General features: G+C 42.9%; 1 protein-coding gene across 1 annotated transcript in view; it reads left to right on the top strand.

The window, feature by feature from the left end:
* AASS (aminoadipate-semialdehyde synthase) overlaps positions 1 to 25,254 on the top strand; it is a 62,527-nt gene extending 37,273 nt beyond the window's left edge. Inside the window, exons 12-24 of the mRNA XM_066362566.1 lie at positions 1,111 to 1,170; positions 1,363 to 1,430; positions 5,151 to 5,275; positions 5,465 to 5,591; positions 6,829 to 6,939; positions 7,031 to 7,139; positions 8,210 to 8,350; positions 16,094 to 16,261; positions 18,163 to 18,258; positions 20,543 to 20,658; positions 21,296 to 21,384; positions 21,903 to 22,079; positions 23,945 to 25,254. Of these exons, the coding sequence (XP_066218663.1) occupies positions 1,111 to 1,170; positions 1,363 to 1,430; positions 5,151 to 5,275; positions 5,465 to 5,591; positions 6,829 to 6,939; positions 7,031 to 7,139; positions 8,210 to 8,350; positions 16,094 to 16,261; positions 18,163 to 18,258; positions 20,543 to 20,658; positions 21,296 to 21,384; positions 21,903 to 22,079; positions 23,945 to 24,063 (1,506 nt within the window). The 3' untranslated portion in view covers positions 24,064 to 25,254. The remainder of the gene's footprint in view (positions 1 to 1,110; positions 1,171 to 1,362; positions 1,431 to 5,150; positions 5,276 to 5,464; positions 5,592 to 6,828; positions 6,940 to 7,030; positions 7,140 to 8,209; positions 8,351 to 16,093; positions 16,262 to 18,162; positions 18,259 to 20,542; positions 20,659 to 21,295; positions 21,385 to 21,902; positions 22,080 to 23,944) is intronic.

The following is a 25,254-nucleotide window of genomic DNA, read 5'->3' as shown; positions in this document are numbered from 1 at the left end:
ATGGGTAGAGGCCTCCAGAAGGAGGCCATAAAATGTGTGCTGACATTTGCCAGTGTGCTCAGTGGGAGACAGCTAACTGGAGAGAAAGGATACACTTCTTCATGTTTCCAGCAAGTCAAGATGGTTGTCTTTGAATTTTACTTTTAAAATTGAAAGCTGTTTGAAATAGTATGTGCTTGGCAGATGCAGATTTCATTGTTTGTAGAAGACTTCTATTGCTGAATATTCAATGATCTTCAGAAACTTTTCTAATTTTTTTTAACGTGCATGAGAGAGATAGAGAGAGAGATAGGAAGGAAGTGAGAGAGATGAGAAGCATTGACTTGTTGCAGCACTTTACTTGTTCATTGATTGCTTTCTCATATGTGCCTTGACCAGGGGGCCCCAGCTGAGCCAGTGACCCCTAGCTCAAGCCATTGACTTTGGACTTCAAGCCAGTGGCCTTTGGACTCAAACCAGTGACAGTGGGTTTGATTGTCATTGATTGATTCCATGCTCAAGCTGGCAACCCCACACTCAAGCACATGAGCCCATGTCAGGTGGATGAACCTGCACTTAAGATGGTGACTACGGGTTTTTTTTTCTTACATGAGAAGCAGGGAGGCAGAGAGACAGACTACTGCTTGTGCCCCAATTGGGATCCACCTGTCAAGCCCCCTATGGGGCAGTGCTCTGTCCATCTGGGAGCGTTGCTTTGTTGCTCGGCAACTGAGCTATTATAGTGCCTGAGGTGAGCCCCTAGACCCATTCTCAGTGCCTGGGGCCAATTTGCTCCAACCCAGCCATGGCTGTGGGAAGGGAAGATAGAGGAAAAGGAGAGAGGGAGGGATGGAGAAGCAGATGGTTGCTTTTCCTGTGTGCCCTGACTGAGAATTGAACCCAAGACATCCACACACTGGGCTGCCACTCTACCACTGAGCCAACCAGCCAGGGCCGACTTTGGGGTTTTGAATCTGGGTCCTCAGTGTCCGAAGTCGATGCTCTATCTACTGTGCCACTGCCTGGTCAGGCTCTTTTTTTCTTTTGACTAATATTTTAATGTGGATACAGATACCAGGAAGCCTTCTTTGCAATGTCACTTATCTCTTACCAATCGCATTTTTCCCCCAGATATTATCTGATGCAACACAGCCTCTTGAAAGTCAGAATTTTTCACCTGTGGTGCGAGATGTAAGTTATGAAAATAATTTTTTTCTATGAATGTATATTTTTTCTGCTACCATCCTCTCTTCCCTCTCTCCTTTCCCTTTCTCACTCCTTATCTTTCTCTATCTCTCTGTCTCTTCTCTATCAGTCATTAGCCCATGTTTGTGGGACTAAAATGTGGATATTAAAGAAATGTCTTGTGTCATATACATCTAGGCAGTGATTACATCCAACGGTATATTGCCTGATAAGTATAAGTATATCCAGAAACTCCGAGAGAGCAGGTAAGCATTGTTCTTATCTTGGATCTGATGAGTATTTTTAAAAAATGTTTTAATGTGAGTTTATGAGACTAGGTTTATAGAAGATGTAAATTCTGAAAATGTCTATAAATGTAGAAAATGCAAACTAAGTGACTGGCTAAAACCAGTGTGAGTTATTTTCTCTTGAACAGTACTGTTGCTTTCTAATACCTGTGTAGACTTGTCTGCAAACAAGCAAAAGTCCAGAAGGCTCTGTCCTTTTCATACTGAACTCAGGTTCTGCTGCCCGCAGGTCTGAAAGCCAATAGTCAGGAGACATGTGCTGATGGCAGGAGAGACAATTGATTCAAGTGCTGGCAGCTTGAGAAGATGGGAGACCCTCATCCTAAAGACTATCTTAACATCGCAAGGAAAGCAGGGGTTTTTATTAGGAAGCAGAGGAAGGCCAGAAAAAGAAATCAGGGGGAGATGGGTTGACATGTCTCTATGTGTAAGTCAGCCTAGTCCATTCCAGTGATTACTGAATTTCCCCATATATAAGACACACTCCAATTTTTGGGCCTGAAATTTGAAAAAAAGTGTGTTACATAAAGTTATTGAACTCAAGTTGTATTTATTTATTTATTTATTTATTTATTTTTACAGAGACAGAGTCAGAGAGAGGGATAGATAAGGACAGACAGACAGGAACAAAGAGAGATGAGAAGCATCAATCATTAGTTTTTCATTGCGCGTTGCAACACCTTAGTTGTTCATTGATTGCTTTCTCATATGTGCCTTGACCGTGGGTCTACAACAGACCGAGTAACCCCTTGCTCAAGCCAGTGACCTTGGGTCCAAGCTGGTGAGCTTTGCTCAAACCAGACAAGCCTGCGCTCAAGCTGGCGACTGTGGGGTCTCAAAATTGGGTCCTCTGCATCCAGTCTGATGCTCTATCTACTGCGCCACTGACCGGTCAGGTTGAACTCAAGTTTTATTTATCATAAAATTCATTCAACTCCTCATCTACACAAAAAGCAGGAAATGCAAGTAAAAAAAAATCTACAACCACTGTATGAGATGCATCCAGTTTTCAGACCCCAAATTTTTCAGAAAAGGGTGCATCTTATACATGGGGAAATATGGTATCTCGAAACCTATCAAATGGATGAAAGTCATGAAGTCTGGATCAGAAACATCTGGTTGCTGGGGTCAGCTTACTTTGAAGTTAGCTCCTGGAACACATTGAAGATAATGCTGTGTATTGACAGGTTGCCTATTAGTTAACAATTCATCTTTCACAAAAACACTTTTAACAGGAGCAGTATCAGAGGATAGCTGTGTGGGTTGCACTTGGGGTGGCCCCTCCCTCTAGCACTTTGCGAAGTGTCACATGCCTCTGTAATTCGCTCAGAGGAAAAGGAGCACACTGACTCTTTCTGTGGTCTCACTTTTAGTGGAGGGTTTGGATTCTCTTTTGTTTAGTATAATGTTTAGGAAAGTGGGTTCTTGGTTAGAAATTAAGAGAAGCAGCGAAGAAAGAAAAGAATCAGAGGTCAGTTTTCCCTGGTGATTCTCAATAGGAGGCTGGTGTCAAGAAGAACCATAGCAAGCCTTCTGGAGAGGGTGGTTCTCACAGAAAGGTACTCAACGAAGGCTCTTGATTCCTTGATTGACTTTTCTACTCAATGTTTGAAAACATTGACATTTCCTTGGAATGTTCTGGTCCACTTCAGCTGACTGTACTTGATTTGTGTTTATGTCTGCTCCTCTGATCTATTTATAGCTAACAAAATAATCTGTGCCCTGAATCCCAGGAGAAAGTAGAGGGGGAAATTAATAACAAACAAACTTCCTTATTGTCTTTCTTAGTACTTGTCCCTACAAGAAGTAACTACAGAAATCTGGCTAGATCAAGTATACCACTCTTACTCTTTTCCATATGTGTTAGTTTTCTCATACTTACTTTTATGTATCAATGAAAAATTTTGGCATAAGACAGCAAGAGTATATATATATATATTTAAAGCAGCTAGCTCTTGAACCCATTAAGAGAATTAATTATTGGGGGAATGCCCATGTAGTTGTTGTTCATAGCTTTCTGTATCTTTTGATTCTCATCACCTGATGATCTCTTAGATTAATCTTAATGGTGTGTCTAACATGACCAGTCATGGTGACAGCTTTATTCTTACATACCACACTACAAGTAGCAGCAGGTCAACTTGGCTCCAGTTGCTAGGGTTTCTGGCCCTCCTTCCCTGGTGGAATCTTGTGCCAAGAGAGTGATCTGAAGATTGCATTTTGAAAGGAAATTTAAGTTTGCTTGTGTGTTCTTCATCACTGAGCACAGTGATTATTAACCTGGAGAATTGGGTGCTGATGAGATGGACCATGTTAGAATCTAGGTGTGACTTTAAAAAAAATGTATTTTGGGCACTCTATTTAGACATCAAACTACTGTATTTTAATTATGTAAATTATAGAAAGTGTTATTAGGAAAGATATTCAATAACCAAATAATAGTGGTTCTTTCTGGGAGGAGGAATGGGATGGGGTCAACATCAAAGAAGACCTCACCTCATAAGGAATATGAATGTTGGGGGTGAAGAAGGGCACGGACATTTTTTATTTATAGGGATTTTTATTTACTTATAATTAATGAAAAGGTTAATATTTGGGAGATAGCCTGATCTAAAAGAGCCCAACAACAGAGCTTGCTGCTTAACCCTTTGAGTAGTGAGTTTTTTTCATGCTCGCTGACCCCTGGGAGTGAGTCTTTTATCAAAAAATGAAATTAGTTTCAGTTCTAGTTTTATTAACTTAAAATCATGTTTGTTTGATAACCAATTTATGGAAACAAAAAGAACATACATTTGCCTTTTTTTAAATGTTGCCTTACACATTTTTAAAATAAAAGTTTTGTTATCTGGATGGTCAGGAGGCACGAGGATGTACATGAATGTTCGTACTGCTCTAAGGCTTAATTAAGTGCCTGGCATCAAGACGTTTCCATGGTTTTACATTGATACCTGGGAATTTGATTCAAAAGGTCTTTAATGAGTATCTTTTATTTTAAGACAAAATAAACTAAGCATCAATGGCTATATAAAGATACGTAAGACTTAATCGCTTCATGGAGGTCATAGTTTGGTGACAGGAAGGCTCAAATTCTTAACAGAATAAACTGTCCAAGAATTAAATTCCTGCCTAATAACTTGTCTTAGGTTTCTGTATTTGACCCTGGCATTTGTGATTTCAGAGTTATGCTTTCATCTGTTCTCAAGTGATCCCAAGATAAATGACCAAACAGATGTTTAAGATGGTTAATAGTTCTTCAGATTGTGACCTCTTATTGTTGTGTAGAGTAAATAAGGTTTATGCGGTAAAGTACCTAGTTTGATTTTGAATCTTGTTTCCTCGAAGGATGAAGTATGAGACCTAGCTACTCAGTTCTGAATAAAACAATCAATGGTCCATCATGTGCAGCTCACCAATCAAATTCATGAAAGTCTATGGACATATATCTCAGAGATGTCAAGGTCCATTGTCCATTGTACAAAACCTAAAGTAATGAATGAAAAATGTTGGTAGAAGGAATTCCTGTTGAGGTTTTTGTTATGATTTATGTGGGAAAAATTATTGCTTCGTAGTGGTAAGTTTTAGTATGGAGGACAGCAAGGTTAGGTTATTAAACATTTGAATTTTCAGTTAAATGATCCCCCCCTCCCAACCTTGCCTTTTTATTTTATCTTTTAATAGGGAACGTGCTCAGTCACTTTCAATGGCCGCCAAGAAGAAAAAGGTCCTGGTCCTTGGAACTGGTTATGTATCTGAGCCTGTACTGGAATACCTGTCGAGAGATAACAATATAGAACTAACAGTAGGTAAATAAGCTCTCATTTTTGAAGATGAAGAAGAAAAACTAATTTTGTAGCATGTTGACCCTGAGAATTTTAAATGACTATTTTGTTTCTAAACTTTGAAAAAATTTATTTTGGAGCTGTTAAAATGTGTTTTGCTCTCTGACTAGTGAAAAACAATCTAAACTTTCGGCTTCTTTATTCTTGAAATAGGTTCTGACTTAAAGAATCAAATTGAACAGTTAGGCAAGAAATATAATATCAATCCTGTTATTATGGACATCAGTAAACAGGAAGAGAAGTTGGGCTCCTTGGTGAAAGCACAGGATCTTGTCATCAGGTTGGTATCTACTGTCTTCTACCTTCCTTCACCTTCCTTTCCTTCTGGTTATCACTATGCTATTGAACATAATGGTGCATATACTCTTGAGTTAATGTTTCGGGTTCCTTCAGATAAATTCTAAGAAGAGGACTGGCTAGTTCATGAGGCAGTTCCATTTTAAAGTTTTTGAGGTAACTCCATACTGCTTTCCACAGTGGCTGGACCAATCTTGATTCCCACCAACAGTGCACAAGGGTTCCCTTCTCTCTGTATCCTCACCAGCACTTACTTGTTTGTTTGTTTGTTTATTTATTTATTTTTACAGGGACAGAGAGAAAGTCAGATAGAGGGATAAATAGGGACAGACAGACAGGAACGGAGAGAGATGAGAAGCATCAATCATCAGTTTTTCGTTGAGACACCGTAGTTGTTCATTGATTGCTTTCTCATATGTGCCATGACTGCAGGCCTTCAGCAGACTCAAGCCAGTGACCTTGGGTCCATGCTGGTGAGCTCTTTGCTCAAGCCAGATGAGCCCGTGCTCAAACTGGCAACCCCGGGGTCTCGAACCTGGGTCCTTCCGCATCCCAGTCTGATGCTCTATCCACTGCGCCACCGCCTGGTCAGACTACTTGTTTATTTATTGATGATAGCCCTTCTGACAGGTGTGAGGTGATATCTCATTGTGGTTTTAATTTATATTTCTCTGATGATTAGTGATGATGACCATCTTTCCATATGTCTTTTGACTATTGAAACCATAAAAATCCTGGAAGAAAACATAGGCAGTAAAATCTTGAACATTTCTAATAGCAATATTTTTTTTTTCCTGATATATCACCTTGGGCAAGGGAAACAAAATAAAAAAGAAACAAATGGGACTACATCAAATTAAAACATTTTTGCATAGCAAAAGAAATCATCAACAAAATGAAAAGACAACCCACTGAATGAGAGAACATATTCACTGATACATCTGATAAGGGGTTAATATCTAAAATTTATAGGAAACTAATAAAACTCAATACCAAAAATCTCAAACAATATAATTTAAAAATGGGCAAAGGACCTGAATAAAAATTCTCCAATGTGGAGAGTTTTAAATGTGATAACAGGGTGCATTTACTCTATATTCCTCAAGGAGTCATTAATCATCTCTGAGAGGCAATGTCTCAGCTATAGTGCAGTTGAAGGTACATTGAAAGGTAGGTTTGGACAAGCAAGTTTCTGATTAGCTCCTCTCTCTCTTTTTAAGTTTGTTGCCTTATGTACTGCACCCCCTTGTGGCCAAGGCGTGCATCACAAGCAAAGTTAACATGGTCACTGCCAGCTACATCACACCAGCGCTCAAGGAATTAGAAAAGAGGTACGTTTCAGTCATTTTCAACAAAGTAGCTCCATGGCATTGTTTTATGTTATATCCAACTTTTCCTTTCTCCTCTTTCCACCTGTCGTAGTGTGGAAGAAGCTGGCATCACAGTCATCGGTGAACTGGGATTGGACCCCGGTCTTGACCATATGTTAGCAATGGAGACAATAGATAAGGCCAAGGAAGTGGGAGCCACGGTGAGCCCTGAGTACACCCAACAGTTCATTTAGAAAAATGTTCAAAACCCAGGTTTCTGTGTTTGGAAATAATCTTCCTATGAGTTTGATTCAACATGTGGCTATATTCTAGTTATACTTTGACCAGAAATTTCAAGTAAAATTTTGTAAATGCAAAATTATCTACAATGGTAGAACAATGCCTAAGTTTTAGCAATCAAGTTTTAGACTGCCTTGAAGATTTTAGAATACAATTTGAGTATTAGAAGTTGGAAAAATTCTTTTTTTTTTTTTTTTACAGAGACAGAGAGAGAGAGAGAGAGAGAGAGAGGGATAGACAGGGACAGACAGGAATGGAGGTTGATGAGAAGCATCAATCATCAGTTTTTTGTTGCGACACCTTAGTTGTTCATTGATTGCTTTCTCTTGGGTCCAAGCTGGTGAGCTTTGCTCAAACCAGATGAACCTGCGCTCAAGCTGGCGACCTCGGGATCTCAAACCTGGTTCCTCTGCATCCCAGTCCGACGCTCTATCCACTGCACCACTGCCTGATTAGGCGGGAAAATTCTTAACAATATCATTCATCTGTTGGTACATGAAATATATTTTACATATGAGGAATTATTGGACCAGTGAATGTAATGAATCAAATGAAATTTTTTAGTTTTTATGTATCTAATATATAGAAACAAATGTAGTTTTAAATTAATTATAATTAAATATTATTTATATGACCTATATTGGTGAATATATCTAAAATTACATGTTATAATGTATATAATCAACTTGTCATCAAACATATAATTTGAATACAAAAGCCAGGAGGAACTGACCAAGCATAATTCAATTCATAGTTAGATTTTTAACTGAACACAATGTTAGCCACAATCTCCAGAGGATTTTTAAAAATAATTAGTATACATAAAATATAACTGTAGCTTAATCAAATGATGTTTGCCTTTACCTTTAAGAAGTCCTTAGTAACTTTAAGAAAGGGAAAACTGTAGCAAAGCTATCTCATGCATGTCATTATGCTCAGTTAATTACTTAGGTACATACTCTCCCTAATTTATTGGTTCTTTATTTTACAGATTGAGTCTTATATTTCCTACTGTGGTGGGCTTCCAGCCCCTGAACATTCGGACAATCCTTTGAGGTACAAGTTTAGCTGGAGCCCAGTGGGAGTCTTGATGAACATAATGCAGCCGGCCACCTACCTGCTCAATGGAAAGGTACAGGACTCGTATCAGAGCTCTCCGTGCAAACCCGTGGTGACCGCCTGAGCGAGGGCAGGCGCTTTCCCCCCGACACGCAGCCCTTTATCCTGGCTGTGCTGCCGCCTGCGCTCCAACCTCTGCCCCCTTAGCATTTCACAGTGTGTGTTTTCTGTTCCGTCTTGTCTCCTCACCATTCCCAGCATGGCCTCTGCTCATTCCTTCCTCTTCTTGCAAGCTGTCTCTGCATTTGGAAAACTCATTTCCCAGCCCCGCGGCATGTGTCAGTACTGGCCATCTTGTGTTTATTTCAGCACAGCAAACAATGACTGAGTCCTTACTGTGTGCTGGCCATGGGACAAGGCTCCAAAGCTTGTCACAATGAATGAAGTTCCTGACCTCAGAGGACTCGCAGCTGGAATGGGGGTGGCTCTCGGAATGGAAGGTTTGGTGGGTCAGGGAACGAAACTAACCCTTCTCCGCCAGCTGCTGTGCACGAGAGAGTGTACATGCTCTCTGATTTTAGTGTTAGTTCCATCATTTTAGAGTAAGCCAACAGTGGCTTAAAGAGGATGTTAAGATCTTTTAGCTGGGATTCAAACCTAAGTCTAACTCAGTCTAGGGCCTTTTGTTGTTGCTTGTTTACTGAGTATTGATTTTAGAGAGAGACGGAGAAAGAATCATTCATTTGTTGTTCCACTTAGTTGTGCTTTGTTGGTTGATTCCCGTACTTGCCCTGACAGGGGATCGAACCCACAACCTTGGTGTTTTGGGCCAATGATCTAACAACTGAACTAACCAGCCAGGGCCACTCCAGAGCCTTTTCTTTCCCCCTTTACCAAAATCCTCATGGCAGGAAAGACAGACACTGGAATGACAGCCACAACCAGTGAGAGTCGTTCCCCAGGGCGCTCAAGTGCCACGTGGTGAGATGAGAGGACAGTAGATTTGACCTTGGGGGGTGGAGTGGGGAGAGCAAAATAAGCGAAGAAGAGAAGATGCACTTGGCCTTGAAGGAGAAGACGCTGCCAGCCGGGTGGGGCACTGCCACTCAGGACTGTGCTAAGCGGCGACTTCACTCGATTCTCAGAACAACCCTACCAGGTTTATCAGAGGGAAGATAGGCACGGGAAGCTTAGCTAACAGCCACGGTGACGACCCGGCAAACGGCACAGGCGGTGTTTGAGTCACACTGGGGTGCATTCGCAGTTTATCCTCAGGCTAAGGGAAGACTCGTGATTGGGCACAAATGTGACTAGACTGGGGGCTCTTCTTTACATTTTGTGACCTAGGCACCTCCCTCCCTTGCGCTAGTGCTGGCCCGCAGGGGGTGACCAGTTATATGAGCAGATGTGTGTCTTAAAAAGATGATTCCGGCAGTAGTATTAGAAATTCTCAGTGTGTCTGTGATCCTAAATGTGTTTTGTGTTCACACAAAAGAGAGAAGTCGAGAATTTTTTTATAAATGGGGCAAAGGTCATTACCAGCATGGCCTTCCAAGCCTGCAGTGGGGAGCGTGTTGGAATCACCCTGGCAGCTTACAAAATTCTGATGTCTGATTCCTATCCCCAGAGTTGTTGATTCTCCTGGGTTTGGGGATCTTTAAAACCTCCACAGTCAAATCTGCTTTCGTCAGTTGACATGGGGAACTGAACATACAATGTGTAGTACAGATGAGGTGTTGTAGAGTTGTGCACCCAAAACCTATATAATTTTGGTAATCAGTGTCATTCCCATAATTCAATAAAATAAAAAAAGGAAAAGAAAACAAGAAAAAGAAATAAATATGTGATCTTAGCATAGGTCATAAAACAAAAACAAAAACAAAACTCCCATCGTGATTCTAATATGCAGCTGAATTTGAGAAGTGACTGAGTAACCGGAGGACCTCAGCTGCGTGTCAAGACTCTACTGAACAAACAGGACACGTATCTTGGATGCTGGAAAGATACGTTCACATGTTTCAGGATGTGAAACAGGACCCCTGAGTTCTGGTCCAAGTGGTGGCATCCCTCACAGTGTCACCAAAGGCCAGGCGATTGTAAAGGCCCCTAGGTGTCCGTCTCCTGATGTGTAACGTGAGCGCCAACGTTTCAAAAGTTCTCCAAATCAATACATCATGGAGGTTTGGGTAGGAAATTCAGCCTATGTCCTGATGCCCCTTTTACTTCCGAGCCCTGGGAAAGAGACTGACTTCACATGTGTGAATACAGGACAAAGTCTTGCTTCATTTGGGCAAGGTGCTCACTGTCAGGAGGCCGTATACATAAATGATGAAGATGGTAACAATGAAAGAGTCAGCGGTGTGCAACCCGAAGAACGAGGGGCTTCATGTCAGTGGGCCTGGCTTTGTGCGCCTGCCCTGCCCTCAGCAGCCTGGGGCACCACAAAAGTCACCCCTCTCCCTGAGCTCTGTGCTCCATGTCTGAGGACAAACATAGTCACTGCAGCCTTGCAGGGCTCTTGGCAGAGGGCTCAGTGAAGTCATCTAGATTACAGTCGGCTCCACAGCAGATTGTCAGGCATGTACTGTTCCTGGCAAATGTTAGTGACCAAAGAAATGGATGGCGGGAGCTCAGGGGAGGCAAGAGGTGATTTTTCAGGCAGCACAAATTATATTTGTTGAATTTGAAGTTTTTCGCTTTCATCCTGAACTCCTTTGTTAAAAACAGCACTTATGCATCACCCTGACTCTGTGGAGGACACCAAGAGAGGGCTGGATTCTTTCCTTTGCTAAAACGATACTTTTTTCAAGGTCCTGCTCAAGTTCCCTCTTGTGGACGCATCCTTCCCTGACCGCCCCAGCCTCTGTTCACTATTCCTTTGTCTGAACTCCCACACTTTGTCTGTGACTAAGAATTTCCCGGATGCGGTGTTATTCAGTCAGTAACTCAAGTGCAGCAGTCTGTCTCACAACCCAGAAGCCTCTCTTGTATCCTTGTCCCTCCGTCTCTTCTGTGACTGCGAAGCAGCCTGACGTCATTCACAGAATCATAAAAGGGAAGCCATCGGGCCTCTGCTTCTGCTTTAAGTTGAAGCCTTGAACTTTTCCAGTGACTTAGACAGTCACCTGTGAATTGGGACACTTCATTGTTCTGCATCCTCCCAAGGATTTTCAGCCACTGGTACAATTCTTAGCTTCTAACGTCTAATCCTATTTCTAATGATACTTGGTTTTCTTCCACGTATCTGGAGACAGTGATGGTGCCTTCTCTTAGTTCTGTTCCCTCTGTGGGTGGAGGGACTCTCCTATATCGTAGCACCCGGGAAAGATGTGGCGGAGCCTCACCATCACCTCTGTCAACCCCCTGTCCCAAGCTAACGCCCACCCCACAGCTAAACAAACCCTCTGAGTCCGGATGGCTTGCTCTGCAAACACAGCTTTGAGATAGGTCTGCTAGCCCTCAGGTTTGCCTGCAGGTCAAGGTTACTGTGATGGCCAAACCCAGCTCCTCCTTGGTAGGAAATTCAGTTTCCGTAGATGTTGTCATAAAGTTGTTTGTGAAGTAAAACAAGTTTCTTTTGAGAAAAGAAAGTAAAAGAGCTGCTGCTGCTCCCCACTGCCTGTAACCATGCCTAATGGGTCTTCAGGCGTAAATCCGGCCGTCTGGAATACCCTACCTTGCCAACCGCTACCCCTCTTAACACACTGATCCAGAAGTAAATGCAATGAAGGGTCTTAGATATGGTGCGGGAGAAAGAGTGTGGACAGGGGAGGAAGGCAGACCGGGGTTGTAAAGCCAGTAGCCAGGGCCACCATCACAGCAGCCTGGCCCATGCAGGTTCGCATTGGATTTGGACAGTCGGTAAAGAAACAATGGAGCCAAAAACTGGTGGGCCATAGTCTTTAATCCTAGCTTGCACCCGGTGGGCAAGCAAAAAACACACACTGGGCTCCAAAACCCACTCACATTCAGTGCTCACAAAGCTACTGACTTATCCGAGTTTCCTAGAATCAAAGGTTTCTAGCTCACCAGACTTATTCACCTCTGTTCCCCATCTCCTTCCTCCTCCCTGCACAAACTCTGCACTAACTGGCTTCTCACTCAACACTCTGCCATCTTGGCTGCTTCTCCTGGCCTCCTCCATGTGGCCTTTCTCTGCTCTCTGCTCTGCTCTGCTCTCTAATGCTAATCTCAGGAACCAAAAGCGCATAAGCTCCTGTTCTGCCCCTATTTTATAGTGTAGAAATCCAAACCTTTAATCCAATATACAAAATAGGGAATACAAAGTCACTTTCTGAGGCATGATAGGATTGTACCATCCCACATCAAAAAGGGTGGGAAAGGCTTAGTCCTAAAACCAAGCCCCAGGCTACAAGGATCCTGCCTGCCCACAGCCAGCCCCCAACACACATTAATATCACCTGGGCAACGGCCTCCACATGGGTAGCGCCATCTTTAACAAAGTGAGCATAATACATTTTATCCGCCCAACAGGGGTCCAAATGTGCCCCTACGTGACTCAGCTGCAGTGTTCACTCTGAACAAGGGGTTGTTGTGTGGATTACAGCTCATGTCTATGGGGCATCGAGCACACAGTAGGCCCTGCGTAAATGACTCTCTGTATGTTTCTTGTGGTATATTTCTTTTTTTTATTTTATTTTATTTTATTTTTTTATTTTCTGAAGCTGGAAACGGGGAGAGACAGTCAGACAGACTTCTGCATGCGCCCAACCGGGATCCACCCAGCATGCCCACCAGGGGTGACGCTCTGCCCACCAGGGGGCGATGCTCTGCCCTTCCAGGGCGTCACTCTGCCGCGACCAGAGCCACTCTAGCGCCTGGGGCAGAGGCCAAGGAGCCATCCCCAGCGCCCAGGCCATCTTTGCTCCAATGGAGCCTTGACTGCGGGAGGGGAAGAGAGAGACAGAGAGGAAGGAGGGGGTGGGTGTGGAGAAGCAAATGGGTGCTTCTCCTATGTGCCCTGGCCGGGAATCGAACCCGGGTACCCCGCACGCCAGGCTGACGCTCTACCGCTGAGCCAACCGGCCAAGGCCAATGGTATATTTCTTGTTAGTTTAATAATCAAGCTCCTTATTGATTCTCATTGGTTGGGAGACTGTGTGTGTGTGTAAAAGAGTTAGACCTAGAGCAGCTAAGCAACCACAGTGAGTAGTGAGTTTTTGCTGAGAGTAGGTAGGACATGTGAGTATTGTCGAGACAGAAAACAAGGCCTGGTTTGAGTAGCTCAGTTGGTTAGAACGTCATCCCAATATGCCAAGGTTGCGGGTTTGATCCTCAGGGCACATACAAGAAGAAGCAACCAATCAGTATTTCTCTCTCTCTCTGTCCTTTCCTCTCTATATAAAATCAATCAATAAAACTTTTAAAAAATGCATATTCTGTCAAATAGATAAATCTGTCTTTCTATCTTTATCCAAGGCATTAATAAAATATTAAACAAGACAGGGTTCATTAATGAACCTCTGATATACCAGGAAAAGTAAATCTCTGAGTTGGCATCAAATGGTAATGATGACCCAGTCATTTTGGGGTTTCATTTCTTCAGAGAATTCCATCTCTGTGAAGAAATCATTACCATTCAGCTTACATTTCCATGTTTTCTGCCTGAGGATCTCAGGGTAGACTTATGAAGCAGATTTATTTTTGATTAGTAAGTTGCCGGAGTATAGTAGCCTTCATTGAATTTTTCTTTTAAACATTTCTTAAACTTCAAACATGATAGAAGATGTTTTACAAAAGAGAGCAGAAATGTTGTGTCTGAAAATGGTGACAGTGCAGTGCGGAAGTCACCCAGGACCAGGTGATGAAGAGCATCCCTCTTTTGCTTTGGATCTGCACTGCTTTGGGCTGTTAGGGGGTGTCAGGTGTTCTGCAGAGTGAACCTGGTAACTGGAGACACTGCCAGGCCTGACTCTGTAGTCAGCGTAGCGGGCTTCCTGCTGGGGCTTCTGCTACAGGGAGGCACGGGTCCCCATCTTGCCTCTCAGGCCAAGGCTTGGGCAGAACCCATCTACAGGTGAGCTCTGGGAATCGTTAAGTTTAGCTAAAGGCTCCTGCAGGCAGTTCCTCAGAATCCCGAGGGTACGCGGATGGCTCCCTTGTGCAGGGTTGTTCTGTGCAGGTTAGACACGTGATCAAAAATTGTTTCCCAGGGTGCAGGCAGGACAGAAACCTGTCCCGCCACCTGCCACACCCCCGCCTGGGAATCTCAGCCCTGATTCTAGCATTCCAGAAGGTTTTTCCTTATCTCAAGAATAACCATAAACCTCACCAGCCAAATAAAAAACAGTCTTTTAATCAACTTTAAAGGAGAAAAACAAGGGCTTCCCTGAATTCTGCGTGTGGCGGGGGGAGGGGTGCGGGTAAGAGGATCACTGAGACGTTAGAAGAACTTGCTTGTTGGTGGTTTAACTTCTCACCAGGAGTAAGATTGGGGGGAGCACCTTTTAGAGTTTCACTATATGTTCATTGGGTTGTCTGTCTTATGAGGGGACATCTCCCCACTCCTTGTCCCCAGCATGCACTGTGGCTTGACTAGTCTGTGAGCTCCTCGTAGCTGCTCCAGCTTGGCTCCTGGCGTGTGGTGGACACTCAGGAAATGTTTGTTCGATGAAGAAAGGAGTGAATGGAGACGGGACTTGTACACTCCTCCATTCCTCTCCCCTCCGCAGTGAGTGGGACCCAGACACACGGCAAGGGCGGGGTGCTCTGTGAATGCTGGTGTGTGACTGAACGGTACAAGGCTGGTGCCCGAGCCACATCAGAGGGGACGAGAAGAGAGAGAAAGAGCAGTGACAATACTGCTACTGCTCTTGGAGCACAGAAGCCATTTATGTAGGTGTCCGTTGTGTCTAGTTTTTACTGTTTGTTTAAAAAAAAAAGCAAACTCTCTTGGGACACAATTCAGTGTCATCTGATCCAGGAGCAAGACAATCTAGAGAAAACAAGATCTTCGTGAAAAACTAAATGCTTTAAAGTCAGATTTTCAACTTTGAGAGAAGAGGGAAGGGCATTGGCCTTGGCTGAACTGGGTAAAGGGGTCCAATGTCTGGGAAGTGAAGGGAACAAGACTTTTGCTGGTGAACACGCAGTAGAGGATGTGGACAGCGAACTGTAATGTGGCATATCTGAAAAGTATATGATGTTATTAACCTCGATAAATTTAAAAATAGAAGCTTGGGACCATGATGGCCTTGTGGATCATCTTTTTTTTATTTTTTATTTTTTATTTTATTTTATTTTTTCCTGAAGCTGGAAACAGGGAGAGACAGTCAGACAGACTCCCGCATGCGCCCAACCGGGATCCACCTGGCACGCCCAGCAGGGGCGATGCTCTGCCCACCAGGGGGCGATGCTCTGCCCCTCCGGGGCGTCGCTCTGCCGCGACCAGAGCCACTCTAGCGCCTGGGGCAGAGGCCATGGAGCCATCCCAGCGCCCGGGCCATCTTTGCTCCAATGGAACCTTGGCTGCGGGAGGGGAAGAGAGAGACAGAGAGGAAGGAGGGGGTGGTGGAGAAGCAAATGGGCGCTTCTCCTATGTGCCCTGGCTGGAAATCGAACCCGGGTCCCCCGCACGCCAGGCCGACGCTCTACCGCTGAGCCAACCGGCCAGGGCCTGGATCATCTTTTCAGTGGGACAGCTTGAGTAAAGAGTATCGATTAGGGTATTTTCAGTAAAATAAAAAAAATCCAAATCATCTATTGCTTTCTTTTAAAAATTTTATTTCTTTATTATGCAGACAAGTCGAAGGGGAACACAATGTTGTGACCAGTGTGCCTTTTCCCTGCTCCCCAGGTTGTGAATGCTGCAGGGGGCATCTCCTTTCTCGATGCAGTCACCCCCATGGATTATTACCCCGGACTGAACCTGGAAGGCTATCCTAACAGAGACAGTACGAAATACGCGGAGATCTACGGCATTTCATCTGCTCACACCTTGCTGCGGGGCACTCTGAGGTACAGGGTAAGTGGCTGTGTTTAGATGAGACACGTTTGATATAAGTGAGGTGTACGCTGCATTTTTCTTAGGAACTCAAATCATCAAGATGATAAGCCAGGCTGGCGTCTGTTTTCTTGGGACTCTTGATTGGGAGACATTAGGAGGCAACTCAGAATGGCTTGAGCTGAAGGAAACTTCTTACTCGTGAGCAGGGGAGGGCATGCAGAGGGCTAGCTTCAGGTGGAATGGGTTTGGGAGTCAAGTGGCCTCCCTGGGACTTGGTTTTGCTTCCCCTCGCAGCTGTCCCTTCCAGGGCTGGCTGTAGTCCCAGAATCCCGTGTGGCAGGGTGGTGGGAGTCCCTCAGCCTCTTAGGTTCGAATCCAGTGTGAATGAAGGAGCGCATCACCTTCATAGCTGAACATGTAATTTTCGTCTCATTAGCCCCTGAGGTCAGTGGCTTAAAATGTGCTGACCAGTTGCCTTCCCTTTCATGTCTGTAAAGCTGAAGTCATAGTGGGCATCACTTTGTCCGAAGCAAAAGCTTTTTACCGCATGAGGTGGAGACCCTAAAGGTGTAAACATAAATGCCCACTACCCATTTATTCATCCTGAAAGAGTAGTTACAAGTGTGACCAGATCGAGACAATCAACGAAATAGTTGCTTAGGGTGTTATAGCACATGACTATAAACTGGGTGGCTTTAAACAGCAGATATTTATGTTCTCACATTCAAGGGGTCAGAAGTCTGACATTGAAGTGTGGGCAAGGACAGGACCTTCTGGAAGCTTTGAGGGAGAAACTCCCATACCTGTGAGCCTTCCCATACCGTGTTATTCAGAATCACAACTCCGTCATCCAGGGTGTTTCCGGTCCCCTTCCCTACGTGAGGTGGGCGCCGGGAGCCAGTGAACACTGGTGGGGTTATGCAGTGGGAGAGGGAGTAACTGAGAAAGTTCACGCGAGAGCAGAAGTTATTTCCATGGTGCCAGCTCACAAGGACCGGTATCTGGCTTGCCTTGTTTCTTGTGCGGAACCCTGTTTACGAAAAGACAGCATGACATTTCTTACTCTTCAGAGCTTCTGCCGCATGTGTTGGCACTTAGCATCTACCACCAGCATTTTTAGTTGGATTTTACGGATATTTTTCTTGTTTCCTGAAATAGATGTAAGCCCCCAAAAGGCAGGTGCCTGTACTGTTGTGAACGAGATGTCCTCACTGTCCAGGAATCAACTGGGCCACCTGTGATAACATCCTAAGGGGATCTAAGAACCATGGGTGTTCCGAAAGCCCTCAGGCACAAAAAAATTCTAGTCTGGTTTGGAGTCAAACCAGCCCCAGCTCCGGCACATGAGTGGCGGAGATGATGATTAGCAAGTCAGGCTGGGGGTGCATTTTGGGATGGGTTTTATATAACATGCTGAGGACTTCAGACTTGTCCTGTATACAATGAACACGTGAAGAATTTTTTATGACTTATGACATTTTAGAAAAATCTTTCTGATCTACCTGTCTTTCCTGCTCTTTGCATACATTGCAGTAGGGGCTCTTAATCATTAGAATGGATTATCTGGTTTTGGGGCTGTTTGTACAAGCTCCTTCCATTAAGAGAGAGAACAACTGTTCTGTTGAATAGTGTTTGCAGCACTGAAGGCATATGACTCAGAAGGAAATTAGCAGTGTGTTGCCAGACAGCCCCGAAACAGAAGTAAACCCAAGTTTTGCAAGGCCTCTTATGTAAACGGTGGCATTGTTGTGACTATTGATTTTCCTTTGAACCTGAACAGGTCACATTCACATGATTGATGCAAATGATTCTTGCTGTCTGTTTGCTCAACAAGTTGTCAAGATGGAGTTCTCTTTCCAAAAACACTGTTTCTTTGAAGAAAAAAATTTTCATATACTGCTTAATAATTCTCATTGCAGGGATATGCCAGAGCCTTGCATGGATTTGTGAAATTGGGTCTTATAAACAGAGATGCATTTCCTGCCCTTCGACCTGAGGCCAAGCCTCTCACCTGGGTGAGTGACTCCAGAATTGTATGTTGTCTGCTGCTCTGCAGAAATGCCATAGGACATGGTCATGTTGGAACTCGGTTTGGACCAGCAAAAGAACGATGCTGTGACTTATGCGCAGGAAGATAAACCTTAGCTCCATAGTTGTCTTTCCCTTCACTGTTGTGGGTGGATGGAGCACTCAGCTCATAGTCTGGGCCTATTTCCTGAGCAATTTGTACAACCTGATGGCTTTGCCAGACTCCGGTAGAGATGGACTTGCTGTCTGCCCTGGGCACTGGGCTCTGCCACGGGTCTAAGTGGTGACCCATTAGAGCAGTGCTTCTCAACCTTTCTAATGCTGTGACCCCGCAATACAGTTCCTCATGTTGCGGTGACCCCAAACCAAAAAATAATTTTGGTGGCTACCTCATAACTATAATTTTGCTACAGTTATGATTTGGAATGTAAATACCTGATATGCATTATGTATTTTCCGATGGCTTTAGGCGACCCCGCTGGGGTTGCGAACCACAGGTTGAGAACCGCTGCTTTAGAGGACTTAAGTATGAGCCTCCTACAACTGGTACCACCAGAGGGCTGCTGGTGACATCACAGAACTGGATTCTTTTTATTTTATTTTTATTCAGTGAGAGGAAGGGAGGCAGAGAAACTTTTGCATGCACCCCAATAGGGATCTACACGGCAAGCTCACTAGGGGGTGATGCTCTGCCTTTCTGGGGTGTTGCTCCATTGCTCAGCAGCTGAGCTCTTCTTAGTGGCTGAGGCAGAGGCCATGGAGCCATCCTCAGTGCTGGGGCCAACCCACTTCAATTGAGCCATGGCATTAGGAGTGGAAGAGAGAGAGAGAGAAGCAAGAAGAGGAGGGGTGGAAAAGCAGATGATCACATCTCCTATGTGCCCTGACTGGGAATTGAACCCGGGACATCCATGCACTGGGCCAGCACTCTACCACTGAGCCAACTGGCCAGAGCCAGAATTGGATTCTTAACCTGTGATCCCATCAGGTCTTTCATTTAATTGTTTATCATAACCATAAATAATTTGAGTTTTCAGTCCCTGCCTTTATCCCCAATCTCTGTGTTGTTTAATATTCTAGACCTAGAGGTTCAGGCTTGGAAGAGATTTTGGAGACTAGGAACTAAATGTAAAGATGAGCTTCCACCATCTGCTAGGAGTTAACTTGTCACCAGCTGGTCATCCAACTGAGATTAATGTGCTCACGTTCCAATAGAAAGGCCCCAAATTTATCACGGGAAGAAAAGGATCAATGCTGCTAATTTTATTAAGTCTCCCCAAAGAAATTTGGGTATTCTTACCAGTAAATTGCTTTTCAACTTAGTTTTTGGTACATCTGAGAGCCTTTCCAATCTAAGTTCTGTCAAAAATGTACGAGTGAGTAAGTATCTCTAGGTGAGGCTGGGGGTAAGGCAGCTGCATTGGGAAGGTTGGTTCTGGTGTTTTGGGGCTGGTCCCAGTATCTTGGTCACTATGATCTACTAGACTAGTGATTAAAAAATCCGTTGTTTTTTTTTTTTTTTTTTTTGGTAAAAGATCAGATTGGAAATAATATTAGGCTTTATGAGTGATGTGGTGTCTGTCAGATGATCATTTCTGCCATAGACATTAGATAAACAAATAACCAAGTTCCAGTAAAACTTATTTGCAAAGCCTGGTGGTGAGCTGAATTCGGCCTGTGAACCAGCTTGTTTCTCCTTAATCTAGAGCAAAACTTTACTCTTGGAAGCCTAGAAAAAAGTCTTGTTTAAAAGGAGAAAAAGCTATGACCACTGTTTGAGTTTTCTTCCATTGAGCTTTTATTCTCTGCAAGGTCTTTTTTTTTTTTTTTTTTTTTTTTTTTTTTTACCTCTTGAACCTACAGAAGAACTCTGGTTGCTATTAGCAACTACAGCACTAAACCCCTTTTACTTTATCCAGGCTAAAATGGACCGTGGGAGGGGAGGGGGAGGGAGAGTGGGTGGAAAGGTGACGGGGAGGCTATGTGAACGCTGGGTATATGAGGTTTATACGATACCATCTGTTTAGTATCAATGAATGTTGTGCCCCATTTTTATTGTTGAAACACCATTCTGGACAACCGTGCATTTACTGATGTGTGGAGGTGTCCAGACGCGTGGGCCTGTACATGTATGTATTATAATTTACAGGTTCTGATTTAATGTGAGGTGCATTTGAGGTCCAATGCCCTAATCAAATACTTTTCTCAACAGATTTTTTTTTTTTACTTCATTAGGAACTTAGAATTTTTTATTTCTATCTTTCCAACCAGAAAGAGCTCCTTTGTGGCCTAGTTGGGATTTCACCCTCCTCCATGCAAAGTGTGCTTAAGGAAGCTGTCTCTGAGAAGCTGGGAGGAGACAGTAGCCAGCTGGAGGCTATAGAACGGTAGGCACCCACCAGTCCACTCACAGCAGAGGACTGGCTCACAGCGACTTAGTCCTTCATCATCAAAGGAAGGTCCAGGGAGAATGCACACTGTCTTTGATTAATTCGCTGCTCTAGTGTCGGCCTATGGTAGAGAGATTATCATGTACCATGTTCATGTAGGGATGAAATGTAAATAGAGAGAGAAACTCAATGGCAATTACAACTTATTCTGAGATACTTTACTGCTCAGTTTCCAAGAAAGGTAGGATCTATTTTTCTCCCATAAGAGATTCACTCAGTCTTCCTGCAACTGCTTTAAAACACGCATTCCCACACTGTGGCGCATTTTGCTGGTCTCTTGAATGTGGGAGAATTAGACTGTAAGTCAGTCTCATAGAAAGCTTTGCAGAATATAGATCTCCAAAGTTGTCAGTGCTGCTCTTGAGAGCGCTGCTTGGGAGAGTCTGCGGATGGTTCTGATTAAAACATTACAGTTGTTATTATTATTTTACAATTTAAGAGAGTCCTGTATCTTGAACTGTCACTTTGTGATTGTGCCCTTCAAGATTAAATCCAAGAAGTGCTCCCTTCTGCTCCCCATGTGAAAATATGTATAGGACTTGGACTAACAACAGCCGTCTCCTGTGCTCCTCAGGTTGGGCTTGCTTGGGGATGAACAAGTCCCTCGGGCGGAGTCTATTGTGGACGCGCTTTCCAAGCACTTGGCCATGAAACTTTCCTATGGTAAGCCATGAGCTTGGAACAAACCAGCCCAGAGAAGGAACCGTAAGATGTACTCAGTACAGCTCGCAAATGAGATTGGAGGGCTGGAGCCACGCAGTAGGAGTGGGGAAGTATGATATGAGGCAAAGAGTGCTTGGCTATTTTTGCGCAGGGAAGAATTCTATCAGTTCTTTTAAGTAGGAATGCACTTGAGTAATGTGGGAGAGGAAAACATTGTGAGTTTGACTTGTAATTTTTAGCTCATAGAAAACGTTCAGGAGGCTGCTGTAGCGGTGCCCTCGTGTCTGTGGCCAGACTGAAGGTTATCACCTGGATGGAAGAACGCGACTGCAGTTATAATTTCCCAGAGTTTTTCAATTGATCTTTGGGCTAAAAAGCAGTATAGATCATTGTCTAAGGACCATGCATAATGGGAGAGGAAAACTTGTGAGTGCAGAAGGGAGGCAGCGGGAGAGGAAATAGAGTACCAGAATTATAATGATAGTGACATTTGAAATTGTCTGTTTATTTATGTTAAGGTCCTGGAGAGAAAGATATGATTGTGATGAGAGACAACTTTGGAATCAGACATCCGTCTGGACATTTAGAAAATAAAACCATTGATCTTGTGGTTTATGGAGACATCAATGGCTTTTCGGCCATGGCTAAAACTGTGGGGTTTCCCACAGCAATGGCGGCCAAGATGTTACTTGATGGTAAGTTCTTTCATTGGAAGACTGAAACTATCTACATATCATCTCTTAAGTCATTCAGTGCCTGGACATCAAATAATTATTCTTGAATATGACACTGGCATTTATTAAAAGTGACCCATTTCGGGGGAGAGGGGGGAGGTAGAAGAGAGTTTAGAGGGCATAAATGGTGATGGAAGGAGACTTGTCTTGGGACCGTGAACACACAATACAATATAGAGATGACGTATTCTAGAATTACACACCTGGAACTTACATAATCATATTAACCAATGTCATGCCAATAAATTCAATAAAAAAAGAAAAATAAATGAATAACCAAAGTAAGCTGTCTCAAAAGATCCAAGTGGTGGCCAACTGCGAGATGGCTCTGTGGTGAGTAAAAAAGCATGGGCTTCAGAGTGAGACCTGCTCTGTGTCCCAGCTCAGTCACAAGTTGTCTGAGTGACGAGATGTAAGCTACTCAGCATCACTGAGCCAGAGTGCCCTCATCTCTAAAGTGAGGATTAGTGTCCATTCATTGAGTTGTTCTGACCCTAAAGTGAAATAATGCATAAAGCTCCTACCACATAGAGGAACCCCCCTGGCCATGTTAAGTCCTTCCTTCTTCCCTTGGGTTTTCATATTTTGGGGGTTGTCACACTGAAATAACAGAGGATATTCATTTGCAGGTCTTCAGAAGTAGAGGCTTTGTTTTATATTTTTTTAATTTTTGTTTTGTTTTTTGTTTTGCTGGAAACTATTCTGTTTTTTTTTTGAAAAAATGTATTATTAGTTGCAATGTCTCCGTATATTATCAGTACTAATAAATATTTTGGACAAAATGAATTCACATGTCAACTCTCCACACCTCTCTTAAGCTCACATATACGTCCCAGTAAGCATTACCTCTGGGCATAATACCCCAGTTGGCTGTTGTGAAAGTATGAGAGTTAAAGAACATCAAAGCATATCTATGTCAAATAATGGGAAAACATCTGCAATAGCATATTGGCTAATATGAAATTAGACCAGGTGTGTAGTTACTGGGAACCAGAGTGATGAAATGATGAAGGATGAGGTCATAATGACCTTTAAGGAACATGTCCAGTCTTACTGTTTCAGCAATTCTAACAGATACCTGTGCCCAAATAACCAGATGTGCTTTAATTCATTCTATCAGTATTATGCTTTTAAATAAAATGACATCAGCAAATAATGCCAACCTGTTAGCTTTACTTTATTTTTTATTTTATTTTTATTTTTAGGTGAGAGGAGGGGAGATAGGCCGACTTCCACATGCACTCCAACCAGGATCCACCTGGCAACTCCCAGGCCAATGCTTGAGGACCAAGCTATTTTTAGCACTTGAGGCCAATGTGCTCCAATGGAGCTGTCCTCAGCACCTGGGGCCATGCTCGAACCAACTGAGCCACTGGCTATAGAAGGGGAAGAGAGAGAGAAGGGGGAGAGGGAGGGGGTAGAGAAGCAGATGGTCTCTTCTCCTGTGTGCCCTAATCAGGAATTAAACCCAAGACATTCATACGTTGGGCCGATGCTCTATCCACTGAGGCACTGGCCAGGGCCTGCTTTATTTCCTTAATTATACTTTATCCTCTGTCTTGGCAGGAGTTAATTCAGTTAAGAGTAAAAATTCTGACTCTGTGCCTAAGTTCAGCTATGTTTTCAATCTAAAACAAATGCCTTTTTTTGCAGAGTATTGATTAAGTAATAATTTAGCAAGGGCATTTAAGCAGCTAGTTTAAAAATGTCTAGGCCTCCAACAATTCATTGACTCTGATTTTACTGCTATGTGGAGACTTTTGCTGTAGAAATTAATCTTTAATTCCAGCTTTAAAATGGTAACTACAGATTTATTTTTTTTTCAGGTGAAATCCAAGCTAAAGGCCTAGTTGGACCCTTTTCAAAGGAGATCTATGGACCAATATTGGAACGAATTAAAGCAGAAGGCATCATCTACACAACACAGAGCACAGTCAAACCTTAATTAAGAATTATATTTTATTTTTATCTTCTCAGGCAATATAGCTCCAAACACTTGTGCAACAAACATGTTTGCTACTGTGGTATTTTACAATATAAAACAGATGTTTAGATCAAGTCACTACAATGGTGTTTTGAAATATAAATCTCTATTTTCATATGAAAATATTTGGATCAGGATATGCCAGTAATTACCAGAGAACTTTAATAATTCTATCATGTATTTTTTCATGTTTGTGTAAAAACGATAATGATTGTACTATTTGTTAATTTATTATGCAACTGTTTTCCTACAAGAATATATTTTCCTATACTCTGCAGATGAAATTTCATCTTTTAAACAGACAATATTTTCTCAACACTACAGAAATACATAGGATTATTATATATATATTTAAGCAACTGCTAAAAACAATTAAATGCCAACAAATTGAGAAACCTTAGTAGAAATGGATACATTTTCAGATGCATACACCCTTCTAAGACTCAGTCATGAAGAAATTGTAGAAAATCTGAGTAGACAGCTTACAAGTAATGAAATTGAATCAGTTGTTTAAAAACTTCCCCCAAAACAAAGTCCAGGACCAGATGGCTTCCCACGTGAATTTTAACAAACATTTAAAAAGAGTTAACACTTATCTTTCTCAGATTATTCCAAGAAATCAGAGAAGAATAAACACTTCCAAAGTCATAGGATTAGATTGAAAGTCCAGACATAACCCTCACATTTAAGGTCAGCTGAGTTTTGAAAATGCTGAGAAGACAATTTGCTAGAGGAAAAGTCTTTTTATCAAATGGTGCCGGAAGAACTGGATATCTACGTGTGAAGGAATGAACTTGCACATTCCTTACCTCACAGCACATATAAAAACTAAGTCTAAGTGAACCAAAGGCCTAAATATAGCGCAAACATTATAAAACTTTTAGGAAAAACATCGTAGGTGTGAATCTTCGTGACCTTGGTCAATGGCAGTGGTTTCTTAGATAAATGACCCCAAAAGTGCAAGCAACAAAATGGGAAAAGAGATAAATTGGGTATCATCAGAGTTAAAAACTTTTGTGCTTCCAAAGATACCATCAGAAAAAGCAAAAAAGATAATCCACAGAAGGAGAGAGAGTTTTTACAAAGAATACATCAGGTAAAAGGGAGATTTGTATTTAGAATATATAAACACTTCCAGAAGTCATTTAAAAA

The sequence above is a fragment of the Saccopteryx leptura genome, chromosome 2, assembly GCF_036850995.1.
Source record: "Saccopteryx leptura isolate mSacLep1 chromosome 2, mSacLep1_pri_phased_curated, whole genome shotgun sequence".
NCBI lineage: Eukaryota > Metazoa > Chordata > Mammalia > Chiroptera > Emballonuridae > Saccopteryx > Saccopteryx leptura.
Note: the sequence above shows the minus strand (reverse complement) of the source record. Positions and strands in the feature narration are given on the sequence as shown.